We start from the raw sequence: 18215 nt of genomic DNA on the forward strand, positions 1-18215 counted from the left end.
TGTCTGCCTCTTAAAAAAATAGGTAAAGAATGTTTTCATGCATGCTGTATGTAGCTCAATGTGCATTTAAAGAATTTCATGTGTGTTTGTGGCAACTTATAGTATAAATATACAGCAATAAAAATTTGGCACCATACTACTTTATGAGATACATGTTTGTCAGAAGCTCTGCTGAGTACTTTGAAGGTATGTACTAGAACCACTTCTCTGGGACAAGACAAAAGTTCATACCATACAACCAAGCATGTTGTGCCTTTAGAAAAAAAACAAAACACCAAAAATTCATTAGTTTGGTGGTTTTTTCTGTTTAAAAGCCTAACTTTCTCTGCTGCCCTTCCCCACTTCTTCCCCCCATCTACTCGTGAAACTGTTTGCTTAATTAATAGGAATTTAACCAACTAGTTAGCTACAGCTGTTGTTATAGTTTTCTCCTGTTGCACCTCATTGACTGTTTTTGCTGTGCTGTTCCCCAGTGGTGTTTAGGCCTTCTGTTGTAGGTATTGCAACTTAAAACTATCATTTGCTTGCACGGGGAATATTACAAAACTTTTAGTGGGGAAATTTCACCCTAACTAATTATTTCCTGAAGTTGCCACAAATCAGCCAACAAGTTGAGGCGTTAGCATGCCAAGAGCCCCGCATTGCCTGTTTAACATCTGAGCCCAGAGGGACTTCTGCTGTGCTCCCAACTGCCCCGTGGGCGCACAAGTGTGGACCACCCCTCTAGGAGGCAGATCCCCACCACAAAATAGTCAGTGCCACCAAGCTGTCCGCTCTGTGCTGAAAATCCTCCGTGCTCAGACAATTATCATCATAAAAGCCCTTGAAACTGAAGCTGCTTCATACAATTCAAACTCTTTGACCAAAAAAAAAAAAAAAGAGAGAGAAGGGAAAAAAGCTTCTCCAGCAAGCTAACACTTTACTAACTCTTGGTTAAGCTTGTCTGAAGTTCCTTCCTCATCTTGAATCACAGCTAACAAGTCCTCTGTATGTTTTCCACCACATTTCTCACTTTACAAAGAGAAGCACAACACGCTGCAATTGCACTGGAGCAAACAATAAGTGACAATATATGAAATACAATAACGAACTGAAGAGAACATGAAGACAATTTAGCAATTGCTTAATGAGTTCAAGGAGGAGACTTTTGACATCCTCAAGTGCGCATAACGATAGACTTCAATATCTTTTGTACTCTAATGGGAATTAACAAAAAAATTATTGCATTATAAAGTGTAAAAGGAAAGCTCACCTATTATAAAGTAACGCAGATCATTCTACAGGCAGACGTCATTACAGTACTTTTTACAGCATACTAAAAGAAAATTTCCATGCTCGTTACTGCAGGGGCACTTCTTCACTATAAAAAAATATGAAATATGCACACTTGTATACAACTACATTCAGTATTGTTGAGTAATCTTTTGCTCACGGGCGGGCTCTTGAGCTTTCTGATCAGCAATGACCGAAGGCGAGGCATTGCCACTGATCAGTGACAGACTTTCTTTTCTCCTCAGCACACGGCTGTATTACCATTTGCTGTCCTGGAAATCCTTGCCATGCCACATCGTTACCCGGCAAAGAAGAAAGGAGTGATCCTATTAGGATTTGTCGCTTTTCTGTATATCAGTTGGTAAGAATTACGTACTTTAAAACATTTTCTTCAAGCGATCTGCTTTGTGAAACAAGGCCAAATCCTGCACTTTTAGATTTAAATTCCCTCCCAGACACACGGGAGACAGCAGTCTGTTCTGTGGAGAAGTCATTTAAACTTCAGCTGAGATCCATGAAAACTATTTCCAGACGTAGGCAGAGCAGGTTTCTTCAAACACAATATAGGTCCCGAGACCATACATATCATCTCCTGCTCTTCTAAGGCCTCTTATAGAAAAGCAATTAAATTGCCATAAACTCTGGGTACTTTGAGTTATTTCTGATGGGCTGGAGTTTTTATTTCTACCAGTACCATTAAATTTACCTCCGCTCTCTGTCTTGCTCACTGCAAAACCACCAAATCTCAAAGGTCTAAGGGTCACTGGAGCAGAAGAAGAGTAAAACTCCGTTTGGTATTTGTCAGGGACACATGGCTGGGTTTAGAAACTTGAGATAGAAAATGATACTCAGAGCCAGGTGCAAACTGATGGGTAGCAAGGAGGCATCCGCCCCGCTACCACCTCCCACTCCACCAGTGGACACTGCCTACATTTCCAGCAACATCCCACAGTTGATCTCCAACCTGTTGGAGGGTGATCCCAACAAAATAAACTATATCTGACCCTCCCTCTCCAGCCCATAGCCATCCACCCACCTCCTGTGTGTGTCACACACCCCTGGAGCTCAGTTTGCATCCCCTCCTGCTCATTGCATCCCGGCTGCAGTGCCGGGATCTGGAGGCACTGCCTGCTCCATCTAACCGTGGGAGGATGCCAACACTTCAAACCACTCTGAGGATGCCTTATGTTGAGACTCAGCTCAGGAACTGGTCCATATAGTTTCAGGGTACGCTGCAATATCACTTTCCAGAGCTCAGGAAACACCTGGGCCCTAGAGGGGTAGATACAGAACAACTGGTCAGCGGGGAGGTGACGTCCTCATGCAAAGATTTCTGAGAAGGGCTGTGAGGGAATCCATCCTTCCCATTCCTTCCCACCAGTTCTCGCTCTCAGCTAGTGACTACCTTCAGCCTACCAGGTGAAAATCTGGAATAGAAAATAAACTGAAACACTCTTGTGACTTGAAACCCATCAGCGTGGCTGTAGACGCAATGGACTTCACTGCTACACTATGTAACCAAGTCAGGAGCCATTTACCCTAATCCAGCCCAGAGCCTAATAGGATTGTGACCACGGTTTCCTAACTTCCTTTTCTATGTTCGGTTCACCCAGTTGCTTAACGCCAGGTTTGTTTTGCTTGTCTTCTGACCGCATTTGATTTTTGCTGTCTTTGAGACCAGTGGGCTCTCCAGGTGACTACTGCAGTCACGTGTGCCATGCTTTCCCCTGAAGCCCCCATCAGCTGAGCAATTTCACCTCGCAGGAGACACGGCTCATCCTGAACCCTCATCAAAGGATGAGGATCAACACATTGAGCCTTCCCAGTATCTTCTTTGAATTGATGTTTCATGGTGCTGCTGGGGTCCTGAGTGGAAGGCGGCCCCTTAGAGCTCTTGTCCCCTGTGTCCCAGAGCCCTGATAACTGGATAAATGACATTGGAATTTCAATACCGTTGCTTTCTCTCTTCCTGAGGCAGCAAGGGACCTCCTGTCTTCTTTCTTTTTCCCTCCTTGTCTTGGTTCCCTGCAACCACAGACAACAGCTTTCAACTAACAGATGATTATTACATTTTTTAGCCTGTGCACTGAAATCTTAACATGCGTACACATTTTACTGTCAGTGCCGCAACCTGGTGATTTAATAGCCCCATTTGGGCACCTTACGTTTCACAAGCAACAGAGCCCTTCCTAAAAGCCTCTCCTTGAACTGTCGCTGTTGTCCCTGCCCTTCCCCTTCCCCAGTGTCCGTGGGCTGAGAACTGACTGGTCCCTGCAAGGCAGAAGAGAAACCGAGCAGCCGGGGACACCTTGCACCAGGTACCTGCTCTCTGAGCGGGGCTTCACGGTAGCTTGGAATACCCACAGAGTTCAAAAAGGAAAAGCGGCTCTCAGTTGCAGGACACTGGGGCTAAAAGAACCCTTAGGCATGCTAGTTAATTCTTGCAAGGACGGATCTTGCACCTCCTGGCTGCATTAAGTAGTGCCTTACTCCTGGAGTCACCACATTGAAAACAGTGAAGAATATATACATTTTAGAACTGGCATTTTAAATCTTAAGAAGGAAGTAATAATAGATTGCTCCTTCTCATTTCACTGGTAATAGATCAGTATAAAATAAATCTTAATCTTCGCAATTTTGTATGCGTTTTTGAAGAAAAGCTCAAACTACCTCCGCAAGGGAATACAAATCCTTATAGATTTCACTCTGTATAAAAAACTAAAATACAAAAAAACCAAAATACAAAAAAACCCAAATCATATTAAATCTAGAGACTGACGTCTTCCTTGTCATATGTCCATATTCCACCCCTGTTAGGAACCAAAATATGTTTCCTTCACTGCATGCTCTTTTTCAGTTCACAACCTTTTAATTTTGAATTAACCACAGTCTCAGGGAGCTCATATGTAGCCAATATGTTCTTTTCTCCTTTCTGGATCTTCCCATTTAATAATTCCCTAAAGATACTTCCCCCTCCCCCCCTCCTTCAGTAAATGCAGTGGTCCCATTAACATTAATAGAAAGGTAATGAGAGGACAGGATAAATCCCCCACTTGCATCCAGCTGTACTATGACAGCACATCACCTCTCTGGTGTCTATATGCTGTCCTCTATCCTACAGCAGTTTGGCAACTTTGGTTATACGCAGGGTTCTTATCTCCCCATAATTCTGGGCGTTCTCTGCTTCTGACTGACTCACTGATATCCAAGGTAAAGTCTCGGTGAAAATTGAAATTTTGTAAATGAAATCTTCAGAATAATAAGCCTCTGAAGCCGGCATGTGTATTTAACAGGTCATTGCCCATGAGAAATGAGCAATATCCATTTGCAAGTTGTGGGATGCATTTTATGAAATCCCTAGGGGAAAAAAAAAAAACAAACCAACAAACCCAAACCTCAAAACTGTCAGCTATTCTGTGATCAAAATGAGTAGGGCTCAGAAATATGGAGGTATGCCCCAAGACAAAAATCTGGCAACACACAGCTCCCACCAAGTTAGAAAGATGAGTGCTTTGGTGCTTCTGCACAGTCATTTGTTTAGGTTCCAAAATACATGTTGAAGTGCTTCATATCAGGTACGCCAGTTTGTCGAATTGGATCAAGATTTCATTATATAAAATAAATATTTTTAGTTCTTCCTCATATAAAATAAAGACAATTGTCACTTTCTGTTTTACTGTTCGAGACACACGAAGAAAACAGTAGCCCTACGCAGTGAGGAACACGCTGCCACTTGCATGGGCTCCAGTTAGCACCTGATCTTCAGTATCTTTCAGCTTCTCTATGGCCTTTTGTGCAGGCTTTTTTTAATTTTTTTTTTTAAATTACTTAGCTGTTTTGCAACCCAGTTTGCTTGATGAAAGAACCTATCCTAAATCACGAAAACAAGTCTCTAAACTTAACGTTTCCATGCTCAGCCCAGACAGCTCCACTACCAACCCCCTGCATTTCTCCACTCTACCTTTTAGGTGGGGATCAGCAAGGTAAAACCCCTCCTTTCTTATGTACTACCCCTTCCTGCTCTAACTAGAGAAATAAGAAATCATCTTTTCAGACATGGGTTGGCATTTGTTTGTGTTTTTTTTTCTTAGCACTCTCCCAATTCCTTGGTTTCATGACACAGTTTCAGGCTGGTGGTGGGGCAGCCTGTTTGTCACTTCTCCAAGGCATGATGCTCAGTGCAAGGTAGCAGGCTGGGTGCCTTCAGAGAGAGTGGGATTACATTCCTGTGTTAGCACTGGTGGTGAAAAGTATGGCATGCTCCTCGGATGTGGGTTTGGGTTTTTTTAGTCAAGAAAACGAAACATTTTAGGAGTCTTCGACCCAAAGGTTCTTTTTAGGCAAGCGCTGCCCATCGCTAGAATGGCACATCCTCATAACAATCACTGGAGACCTGACCTATTTTTTTTATATTCTTTACATATTGAATACAAATATATATAATTTCATCCATAAAATTTTTTTTCCTATATTTAATATATAAAGACCATTTTTGTATTCTTAATTCAAGAGTGGCTGGTAGCAAATGCCTGATGAGCCATAAACAACTAAAATAGTATCAGTGAACAGAGAGCCTAAGTAGAAGAAAAGAAGCCCTCCTTTTCCTTCTTTCCCTTTTCCAAACAGTGCTTTGCAAACGGTTCTGGCACAACGGAGCAAAGCAGCTACACCTGTTTCCTACCTACCTTCTCCTCCTCCTCAGACCAAGAGAAAAGGTGCTGGATAATTCTCCTTGCCCTCTTACCTCCTGCTAATTTCTTTCCACTCCCAAAAGAGTGGTCAACAGCGGCAGGATAGCGACAGTGGGAAACAGCACTTTCTGTCCCCACAGACCCTTAAGATCCGGACAGGGGCTGAAAAGCTGTTGTAACTAAAGAGCAGATGCGTATGTGAGAGCTTATTTGAATAAGCTTCACTTGGTATAGCCAAGTGCACATCTCTATTTCTGAGTGTTTTACTATTTTACTGTGTTAATAGCCAATGCCACCAGGGTGACAGCAGAACATCGTGTGCATTTCGACCTGCGCTGAAACCCATCTCGTTTAGCAGCGGCTCAAGTGTGCTTCACAGCAAATAGCCCAAATGCCGAGGAGATGTATTGACAGCTGAGCTAATTTTCTCTGTATCAAGATTGTTTGGACAACTTGGCCCTTCAGGGGTTAGAAATCATGAAGTGGTTCTTCTAAATAAATGGTCCTAACCAAAGGTCATTTCTCTCCTTGCCTAGGGTCCTGTGGATTTATTCTGTAACGGGAGAGTGGGTATATCCTCTCTTCGCTTTGTTCAGCCCAGCCGGGCTAGCAGCCTTTTTCGCCGGTAGCCTTGCCGTCATCATCTCCTTCTACAACTTCGGGGAGTTCCTCAACCGTATGATATGGGGTCAGTCCAAGTTTTGTTTTTCACTTCTATCCATATGAAAAAAAAATAAAAATCTAAAACGAATTCCTGTGATTGCCTAGGCAGGTGGGGAGAGGAAGGGGGCCCTTGTACACTGCGGGGTGACATTTGGGTGTCTGATAGAGATTTCCAGGTCCTAACCAGTTACTAACAAATAGACAACAAGTTGGATCAAGAATCCCAACACCACCAGATAAAAGGCTGGGACAGGTTTCTCTAATGGGGCTCGAGAAGAACCTCATACCAGCATAATAATTGGATTCTTAATTCCTTCTCAAACAAGGGTCCAGGAAAGCCAAATCTCTCCGGCTAAAACTCTTACACCTGCACCAGGTGGTGTTTGTCAGACTAGGGAATGGCACTGTTTACTGACAATTCACCGGAGGGCATTAGTGTATCCAAGTGAAAGCATCGCAGCAGGTCCATGAGTAAAACAGCTCTTCAGAAAGTTTTACAAACTGTTGAGAACATCTCCCCTTCTGCCTTAGTAGTGGTATAATCAGTAGTGACTTAAAGAAAACGAAAGGCAGCTTCCTTGGGCAAATGGGCAGTTGTTAGGAAAAAAAAAAAAAAAAAAAAAGTAGTTTAGGACACATTCAACAGATGGAAGAAAGAAAGAAAGAAGTGATGAAGCAGCTTTAGGGATATGGGATGATATTATTATTATTCCCCCTTCTGGTTTCCTCTCTCCTTTTTCATTCAAGATTAAGTTTTTGAGGATGAAAATGTTCCTGTCAGGAAAACGTGTGTATTTTATTTAGGACAAATGCGTAAACATTTGCAATTTCTTAAACTAGCTTTCTGATGAAAGAAAAAACCCTGGAAAAACACCTCTGAAAATAAATAAGACAACCTCCCTCTGTTCTCGGGGAACATTTGAACATTTGATGCCTGATCCGTTTTGTGAAGTCTCACATGCCTGTCAAGCCAAAGTAGAGTGTCTGTAGCTAGTCTCTCACCATCCGTGCTCAGCTACCTAAAAGCAGCAGATTGACTTTCAAATGTGCTGAATAACCAACTTCACCGCTTGATACCTTTGCAAATAAGATGCTTGCTCTACATGTCCATGTTTGGAAATTTTTGGCTGAACTCTGTTCTTGCATAGACGCGATATGAGATGAGGACTGCTGGTAAATGAAAACAGATCCCCAGCCTTTCTACGCTAGCTTTGGTTTAAGAGGCATCACATAAATAGTAACTATTCTTAATCAAAGACCACATCGTCCCTACAAGACAGTATAGGTCTATAAATGAGATCCGATATCCGATACACCTAGGTATCAGATTTTTTTCATCACTGAGTACATATTTGTAGTTTCAGGCCTAGAGTATGCCCGATGCATAAGCTGGAGATAGTCAGAATTAAAATAATTTGATTTCCAAGGTGTTAATTGATCGGACAAAAGGTCGTGCCAAGCAGAGATCAAATTAACTGTAAAAATTAGACACATTTTGAACAGCAGACTAAATGTACTCACTTAAGAAAGAGATGTTAATTTAAGAGATTTCTACAGACTCTGGGCCAAGCACACAGCTTTCTTTTCTGTGCATACAGAAAGGCTGAAAAGCACCCCCAGTTGTGACAGTATGAATGTAACCTCGGAGAATATATATGAACACAGCATACACGATATCTTCTGTTGACATCTGGTGTGCTCTTGCAATCCACGGAGGCCCCCTGTGTGTGGTGGAGTCTGCCTCTTCATGCATACTTGATATTTCTCAAAGGAGCCACAAAATCACAGCCTTAACAATTAACATGGTGTATTCATCTGTGTGCAGGACACTCTCCCTGAGTTACAGTTTCCCATGTTTGTGCAAACGCTTCTTATTTCACATGCATCCTCAGCTCTTCACCTCCAGGACTGGCAGCATTCCCTAGATTTGCTGTACACTGATAAAAAAAGCTGCCAGCTGCATCCCAATCATAGAATGGTTTGGGTTGGAAGAGACCTTAAAGATCACCTCGTTCCAACCCCCCTGCCATGGGCAGGGACACCTCCCACTAGACCAGGCTGCTCAAAGCCCCATCCAGCCTGGCCTTGAACACTTCCAGGGATGGGGCATCCACAGCTTCCCTGGGCAACCTGTTCCAGTGCCTGACCACCCTCACAGTAAAGAATTTCTTCCTAATATCTGATCTAAATCTGTCTTCTTTCAGTTTAAGAGCGTTACCCCTTGTCCTATCACTACACTCCCTGATAAAGATCCCTCCCCATCTCTCCTGTAGGCCCCAATAGCCGGCAACTCCCCAGCGTGTGAGGCTGCAGTTTGATAACACAGGGGCTTGGGCAGCAATAACTTCTCAATAAGCTCCTGCCCACCGCCCTTCCACTCCTTCCTTCCACCACACATGCCTGTTTCTTGTGAGCAGGGTCTGTTTTCAACTCAGATCATTTTCCCGATCCATTTCCCAGCTGTGTCCACCCAAGAGAAGGGCAGGACTTTCTTACGCTGGTATTGATAACAAGGTCCCAATAAGCATTGCAACACAGCCAGAGGGAAGCTATTCCAAATTACAGTGCTCCAAGGTTTTAATATGTTCCTGACTGAGACAAATCTTTGTCTCAGCATCGCCACAGTAAAAACAGCTGCAACCCGACTGAAGACGCAATTCCAACATACCTTTCTTCTCGCAGTAGGAATGGCTCTATGTACTTTTTTTCATCCTCCCCTTTCCTGTCTCACCTTCCTGTCACCGTAAGGGAGATGATGCAGTTAAAACAACCCTGCAGAAAAAAACCCCATACACACAAAGTAAAACAATCTGTGCTGGTAGAAGACAAACCTCTTCATCTCTCCTAACCTTCCACCCTGCCCACCTCCTCCCTCCCCCAAAAGAAAGGGTACATGGAAGGGCACTTCTGCCCTCCCTTTTGCTGCCTGCTTTGTCCCCCAAAGCCACAGTTTGAGTTACAGGGTAATGCCATAGTTTACTACAGGCACATCGAGAAACACCTTCTTTAATAACACCTGTAGCCACTAAACCATTAGATCTGATGCTGGTGGCACCTGCCAAGGTAGAGAGCCCTGCGTGGGCTGCTACAACCAGGCTTTGCCCCAAAGAGAAAGGCTCCAGGGCAGCTTCTTCTTTTTCTTTCCTTCCCACTTGAAGGAAGAAAGCTGGCTGAGTGTGTGCCCAGACAAGTTGTAATTATTTGAAGGTGCAAGAAGTGATTAACAGGTAGCTCCCCATGAGTGGTAAGCCCGGTTTCCTTCTGGATTTACATCCTGTAGCAGACTGTAGGCTGCAAATGAAGCTTGTCCCACAGCATACCATGCTTCATATGGGCTCCCTTCCATGGTCCTTTATAGCTCTAGGCTACTATCACTTTTTCCAAAACCAGCTGTGTAAATATTTACTCTTTTTCACTCTTAAAGGTGTATTTAGCTGCAAGTTATTCCAAAGTCCATGGATAGCAGCTTTCAGCTCTGAGCAAGTAATTTTTAAAGCTATGATGTCCTGTGCTTGACCAAACAGATGCAGTACCATTTCTGAGAGCTGGAAAAGCCAGGCTGTCAAATGATATAACCTTGTTTTTCCTTTTCAGAACAACCAAAAGATGCCAGACCCTAAATTTGTTTTATTATTTATAGACAAACTGTTTCATACAGTATTGAAGGTTTTAAAAATGTATTATCTCTCATGTGCCTCTCCCTCCCCTTGCACAGTTGGATTGGTGGTAACTAAGGCAACCCAGCTGCACAGCCTGAGAGGCACAGAAAATAGTACCAGTAATGACTCTTTTTTTTTTTTTTTTTTGTTTTAAATCCCAGAGTTTCTAGAGTACTAGACAATGTTGAGCAATACAGAAACTCCAAAGAGGATAACTAGAAACAATGGGCTGTTTCTTTTACTGCCATAAATTTACCTCAGCCAAGAATTTGGCTGCAGGGTCCGAGTACCAAAGATGAACCGTGTGATAACTTCTCCCATTCCCCACGGGCAGAAAACATCACACAGGCAACTGATCTCATGTTACTTTGACCAGTCAAACTACAACCCTCAAAAATTAAGCAGGGCAGTTTTCCCTCAGGTTTTGCTCCTGGTGAGACAACCAGATCCGCAGGAGAAATTCAGATCAAAGTTCTCCACATCAGACAGAGGAACATTTCAGGTGAGGTCTCTTCTCTGGCACCAGCATTTGCAGATGGAGCATATTCATTTGTCTTCCATCTAACACACCTGAAAAAAAAAAAAACCAAACCAAACCCAAATTCAAACAGTCATCAACTGCTGCATTTCAATACTTTGAAATGCAGGTGGATAGGAGCTACAGCTAGCAACAGCTACTCCCTCCACCAGTGATTTAAATGCCTGCTGAGGGAGACTGGACAAACCACTTGTGAGATTTTACAGCCACAAGGCCTCTGCCAAGTCTGGAGAAATGCTCAGCTCCAGGTGGTGGAACCATCCTTTGGGAGAGAAACAGGGCAGAAAGGGAGTCTGGCTGTTGGAGCGGGCAGCAGCTCAAGCAGACCCCTGCCTGGATGCTCTCTGTCCTCCAGAAGGGAAAGCTTTGGCCAGCAGCTGGCTGAGGAACACTGGGCAGGGGGCAAAGCCAGAACTAAAGATACTCTAAGCAAGGGATAAGACAGTACAACAACAATAATAGCCATTGCTCTCAGGAAAAAGAGGAAACTTATGGTGGAATGATTTCCTTGTGCCCAGGGCATAGACAGATGTGCTCCTCCAGATCTTCTGAGAACTCTTGAATATCTTACAAAGACATTTCTGAAACAGATTCACCGAGGGCTGTGCTAAAGTTAGATGGTGACCTTCTCTTTGACATATTTTTCCTCTTCTTTTTGGAGTACTTGCGCATTAAACGCATTTTCCAGAAATGTATAACACGTTAGGAACTGATTGTTTTCCCTAGGTTTTACTTTTGCATTTACACGCTTGTGAAACCAAGCTTCCCTAAAACCCTGTAGTCAGCTATTGGGAAACCCAGCTTATGTGACAGCGCATGAATCTGTGCAATACAAAGCAATACTATAATATGATTGAATTCCTGATGCTCTCATTCTTCCGAGCAGCTGTTGAGATTGCAGAAGCCCGAGTGGGAAATAAAGGGATGCAAAGAACAACTGTGTAGGATACGAAGTCATTCTGCCATTGTACTGGCACAGACTTGTGAACAGCAGTTTTAGCATAAACGTTAAAATGCTCACGTTCTGCAGGGAGTTATCATTCGAGACACAGGTTCCACCCTTCGTTATTACAGTGTCCAGAAGGCATTTTTAAACTGAGCCTCCTCTCCAGAAGATATTTTCATTTGTTTTATCATGCCTTTACAAACAAAGAATAAATGTCCAGGGTATATCTATTTCCTTCAGTGAACGATGTTTATATCCACAATTTCACTATATTGCCGGTGACAAACGGAACTCAAATTTTAGAAGATTTACAGCAAACTAAATAGGAATATTTACTTTTGTCTCATCCATTCATCCTAGTTATGCCACAAACCTGTGACAGCATATTTATATCCTTCGTATTTGTCACTCCCCCGAGCTGCAGTTTAACCCTCGGGTGGAGAAGCCCAGCTATTTAAAGGAAACCTGCACCATCTGTCACACGCCCTACTCTTGCTGACAAGTTTATCTGATGATCCACTGGAGGGAGACCCGATCGGAAGCTCTGGCAACCCAGGGCTTAGGATTTCATCACTGGAGGCCAGACACTAACAGGTGCTTGTTAATATGCTGTCCCTGGCCTAATAGGCTAGTCTGTTATTTTGGTGGTGGTTTGTTTTTTTTTCTCCCTCATCTTTAAAATATCTATTTGGTCAGTACAAAATAATTACAGGATCATTTGGGAAGGGAGAAATGCCAGGATTTTGTTCCATATCAGGTCAATTGCCAAATGCTGTGCAGACTGGAGATAAATATAATACAGCAATTTAGTGTTTCAGAGCCTCTGAGGTCTACGGACAAGGAAAGCACCTTTAAAAGAGGGTTTCCTGTGAGTAAATAATCATCAACAAGGAAGAAGAGCGGCTGAAACTGTGCTTTAGATAAGGGTACCCAAATGTATTTGGTTGTTGCCACACTTGGTGCCCCAAGGCCGGTCTCCAGCTAGTGCTTCAGAAAGCTGTGGGTCTTTGGCAGGTCCTCTGCCATCCTGGCTAGACACATGAGGATGCTCCAGATATCTCAGCTGCAGGATTAATCATCTGCTGCCATTTTCAGATGAGCTTTATTTTAAAGCTTTTCACACATTCTTGCACCTAGCTAGGCTTGTTTGGTGGCAGATACGTTTTCCCCACTAGCAAAGCATTGTTGTTTTCAAGGGATGTGGCCCATGGTAGATTTCATAGAGTCATAGAATTGTCTAGGTTGGAAAAGACCTTTAAGATCATTGAGTACAACCATTAATCTAACACTGCCAAGCCCACCAAAAAACCATGTCTCTAAGCACTGCATCTACATGTCTTTTAAATACCTCCAGGGATGGTGACTCAATGACTCAACTGCTTCCCTGCGCAGCCTGTTCCAATGCTTGACAACCCTTTCGATTAAGAAGTTTTTCCTAATATCCAGCCTAAACCTCCCCTTGCACAATTTGAGGCTGTTTCCTCTCATCCTATCAGCTGTTACTTGGGGAAAGAGACCAACATCCACCTCACTACAACCTCCTTTCCGGCAGTTGTAGAGCACGATATGACCGTTCTGTGATAATGTCTCGCCTCAGCCTCCTTTTCTCCAGGCTGAACAACCCTAGTTCCCTCAGCTGCTCCTCACAGGACCTGTTCTCCAGACCCCTCACCAGCTTTGTTGCCCCTCTTTGGACGTGCTCCAGCACCTCAATGGCTTTCTTGTAGGCCCAAAGAGGCCCAAAACCGAACACAGTGTTCAAGGTGTGGCCTCAGCAGTGCCAAACACAGAGGGACAATCACTTCCTTAGTCCTACTGGCCACACTATTTCTGATACAAACCAGGATGCTGTTGGGTGCCTTGGCCACCTGGGCACTGCTGGCTCTTATTCAGCTGGCTGTCGAGCAACACCCCCAGGTCCTTTTCTGCTGGGCAGCTTTCCAGCCACTCTTCCCCAATCCTGTAGCGCTGCATGGGGTTGTTGTGACCCAAGTGCAGGATGTGGCACTTGGCCTTGTTGAACCTCATACCATTAGTCTCGGACCATCAATCCAGCCTTTCCAGATCCCTCTGTAGAGTCTTCCTACCCTCAAGAAGATCAACACTCCCACCCAACTTGGTGTCCTCTGCAAACTTACTGAGGGTGCACTCAATCCCCTCGTCCAGATCCTTGATAAAAACATTAAACAGAACTGGCCTCAATACTGAGCCCTGGGGAACACCACTTGTGACTGGCCGCCAACTGGATTTAACTTCATTCACCACCACTCTTTGGGCCCAGCCATCCAGCCAGTTTTTTATCCAACAAGGAATATGCCTGTCCAGGCCATGAGCAGCCAAAATCGTTCCTCAGTAGTGGAGTAATCCCTTGCTTGCTAGAGACATCCCAAGGCTCATTTGACTTCTGCAGCACTTCGGAAGTAGCAGTGGGTCCAAGCTGTGCTCTCATGGCTTACTCCCACTCCCAGATGGGTTCGGTTCCCCAGGGATGCTGGGAGGCCAAGGCCAGGTTCACATCCTGCTCCCAACAGCATGCTTGATCTATGAGCAGACTTCTCTCTGGTTTTTTTTCCAATAATATCTTCTCCTCTGCCTCCAAACAGGAGATTCGATAGCAATACTGGACTACAGGCGGAAAGGCAAGTGAATCCTCCTCTTCAAGCCAAACGATCTCTCCATGAATGCTGAAGCCATGAAGTAGAGGAAAATAAATGCAGCTGTGATAAATCCTTTCTCCAATGCATTGCAGCTTCTGGTGAAGCCATTATGTCATCAGACATATGGAAAACTGGTGGAAAATATGAAATGTTTGCCTCTTACATGATAACTCTGCAACTGCTATGAACAAGAAAATTGTGTTCATCTGTTTACACAGATTTCTCATCTCTTGCACAATGTACGTGAGGATGTGTCCATGGTTAAAACTCGTCACTGGTAAACGAACTCCCTCATGAGCTTGGCACCACTCTGTAAAAGACCTGTGAACGCAAGCCAGCTCTTGTTTGGATCGCCCTTCATCAAGTCTGGAAAAAATTAAAAGGAGGGATAATTTTAACAGTGCTGTGACTTCCAAGCTAGCTAGATAACAAATTGGGCTAACAAGGACTGTAATTAGGAATGTCTGCTCAGAAAGTTCACCATGAAGCCAAGTTCTTCTAACGAGAAACATTCTGGAATATTAATATGCATAATATCTCCCCTCCATTTCAACAGGAAATCTGAACACAACACTTACTTTCTTCCTTTTTCTTGGTTTCAGTTAATCTTGCAGCAAAAGTAACCTAATTATACTGACTGTATGATTGCTTTGACAGAAAGCATGTTAATTTAAAGCACTGTTTAACATAAAGCTGCCTGCCATATAATTACACTCCATTCACATGTTTACTAATCTTGCTCAATATAGCTGATTTCTGTTATTAGCCTCAACATCTTGTTAACATCTAAAACACTGCAAACTCCAATAAACAGGCAAAACCGACAGCAGAGTAAGTGTTCCTTAATGGTCAACATGAAAAAAGAAAGATCTGTTACTAGCCTTGCATTTAAATGAGGATTTGAAACTAGTTGCAGGACTTAAATGTCTAACTTGTTCTTCATTGCCAAAACCCCTAGCTCAGAGCTACTGGGTGCGCAGTTCGCCGGGGTGTTATTTTCATCTTTCGAATGCTGCTGGAGCTTAGTAAAAACGAAAAACATTGTAAGCCGCCTGTGAGCAATAAAAAAAAAAATAAAAAAATTATGTGTATACATAAGATTGTTCTTCTCACATGTTAAGCACCTGATAAAATTCTAGTCTGGGAAGTTAACGTACTAGGGCTAGACTGTAAACTAAGTTAACTCAATGAAAAATGTGCATGCATTCAATAATTCCCGGCTTATCTAGATAACTCGTTCCAGCTAACTTTGCAAGGGGAATGTAAGCAATTACATATACACACCCCTCCCTCCTTTTCTGTTGAAGCTAAAGCAGAGACAGACAGAAGAAAAACCATGAGGGGAATCAGGGAAGAGGAGAAAGTTCAGGAGACTCCCTGTACAGGTTAGTTGGGTATTTTTTTTTCTCTTTTTTTTTTTTTCTTTGTACCGATAGTCCACTGCAAACAGTTTAAGTGTCAGAAACTCAAAACACAGCCTGGGCCCTGACACAGAGGGAGCAGTTCTTCCCATGTCCAACCAGAGGAGCTGAACGGCAGATCTCATCCTCAGTTCCTGCTTGCACCGGGATGACCTTTGGGATCTGGTGTGGTGCCTGCGCTGCTGGACTACAGGGGTTCGAGGAGCACCGCGGGGTGGTGGCGGAGGTTGTTTCTTTCTTTGAAAAGGGCTGAGAAGAGGCACTGCTCTCTGCTGCATCCTGCACGGAGAGGCTGGATGCCAGTCACACGCTTCGGGAAAGCAATCAGGAATGCCTGTCCCCAAAGCAGAACTGCTGGGATCTCGGGTTTGCTTTGCTCCTTTCTCTGACGCACACGAAGCCCAGAAAGGAAGAAGGTTTGTGAATCCTTGTTCACAAACCGACATTTTCCCTGTGATTTCAACAAGGCATTCCTGAGGTACTCTGAATAAGGATCTGGCCTTTACCATATTTACACTCGATTTCTCTTTCCAGTCTGTTTCTCTCTCTCATTTTATTTTGAGTAAGTATGCAAAGTCAGTCAGAACTGTTTATTTATAGCTGTAGATTTTCATGGCCGTATAAATTAGATGTTATTACTGAATGAGATGCCCGCCCACTCACCCAGTGCAGCTGTACAGGAATCCTTTCATGCTGCTCCACGGTACGCACTCTCAATCGGGAGGAAAATGACATGCTCCCAGTCAGACGAAGGGACCACTGCTTAAACCCTCGGGCGAAAAAACAGCAATTAATTTTTTTTTTCCACTGTACAATGTGCAGTATGACAACTACAATTACCTAATACTATTTAGGCCTGCCACTTCTGTTCGGCAGAGAGAGAAAACGAAGGTTTAAATTCACCAGAGCAAAACCCCCCAAACTAGACCTTACCCCTGCACTTTCTTTTTACAAGATTAAGCGATTTTTCTTTGGAGGGAATGAGGGGACAGGGACAGCGAGGGGAAGCAAAACTGGTTGTTATTTGATACGGAGCACCATCAGAAAATAAAGACCTATCCCATACACACACACAGAGCTATTTCCAGCAGAAACAGCTGGAAAGCAATATCCACCACAATTAGGAGCTTTCATCTTAGCTCATACCTTTGTAACAGTTTACTCTCCCAAAAAACACAGGCAAGTGCTAATTTATTCCCTCCCCAATTTCCCACACAAATTTCTTGGTTTGAGTCTCTGCCAGAGCTTCAGGGTCACAATCTGACCTCAATAACATAACTTAGGATTGTTCCGAGCCTTCAGTGGAACTACTGAAGATTTGCTTTGATGGATATGGGGCCGGGATCTGGCATGCAGAAAATATGCATTTACATTCTACCAAAGTCTCTAAATAGTTGCCCAGGGAGGCTGAAATTCAATTTGAGACCTTGTGTTCACTTGGCAGAGCACATAATTAAATATTTTGTGCCACAAAATTAACCAGAGAGTCTCAGGGGTATTGGTAAGAGGAGGCTTAGAATCAACCATGAGAGCCAAACTAAGACCCATTTCCCAGGCAAGTTATTCAGTAAATATTGGGAAAAAATTATCGCATTCCTATATGGGTTCATAATAATTTTTGTTATTGTTCGACTTTACCAGTTATCTGGTTACCTCAAAGGAAGAGGGCATTGGCTGTGCGGATTCATATGAATAACCCCAATAACAAGTTCTGCTCTTGACCTAAGGCTGCTGCTTACAGCTAAGAACTGTCTGTGACTGAATTAACTATTTGGAAAAAACAGCAGATAAATCTAGATACAATTACAACAGGATAGACCTCATGACCAGTGCCTGAAAGCTCTTGAAGTGATTTTTTTGTCTTTTTAAAGTTTAAGTCTCTAAAGGCCTTACCCTACAAGGAATTCAATACTTCCAAAAAGCAAGCCAAAATACCCAAGATGTTTAATGTCAACATGCTTCAGCTTAATTTCCACACATTCATGTTTGAAGATGTGTTTGAGTAAAACCTCTAGAATATGGCCCAATAATAGTTCCAAACCATAAAATTTAATTGCAATACTTGATATTTCAATGTCATCTTTTATCAAAGACACTCAAAGCATTCAGCAAACATTCAAGCTTTGATACTACATTGATAAGGTAGTTTTCCCCCATTAACCAGAGCGCAGCACATACATAAGAAAATAACGCCTTTTTCTACACCCGAGACAAACAGAACTACCTCCTCTGAGTACGTGGGATGATTTGGTTTCACTGTCAGTAAGGACTATGTTCCTCAAGGAGAAAAGACAGAAACCTACATACGCCAGCACGTACCTGCTTTTCATTCTGAGATGTTCATTCAGGTTTGTGGCAAGGAACAACC

At 43.3% G+C, this 18215-nt stretch overlaps 1 protein-coding gene across 1 annotated transcript in view; it reads left to right on the plus strand.

The window, feature by feature from the left end:
• ADTRP (androgen dependent TFPI regulating protein) overlaps window positions 1–15441 on the plus strand; it is a 34519-nt gene extending 19078 nt beyond the window's left edge. The window contains exons 4-6 of the mRNA XM_063323956.1: window positions 1518–1633; window positions 6500–6651; window positions 14373–15441. Coding sequence (XP_063180026.1) covers window positions 1518–1633; window positions 6500–6651; window positions 14373–14416 — 312 coding nt within the window. The 3' untranslated portion in view covers window positions 14417–15441. The remainder of the gene's footprint in view (window positions 1–1517; window positions 1634–6499; window positions 6652–14372) is intronic.
• Window positions 15442–18215: the final 2774 nt, after the last annotated feature.

This window comes from Chroicocephalus ridibundus, chromosome 2 (genome assembly GCF_963924245.1).
Source record: "Chroicocephalus ridibundus chromosome 2, bChrRid1.1, whole genome shotgun sequence".
NCBI classification, from domain to species: Eukaryota; Metazoa; Chordata; class Aves; order Charadriiformes; family Laridae; genus Chroicocephalus; species Chroicocephalus ridibundus.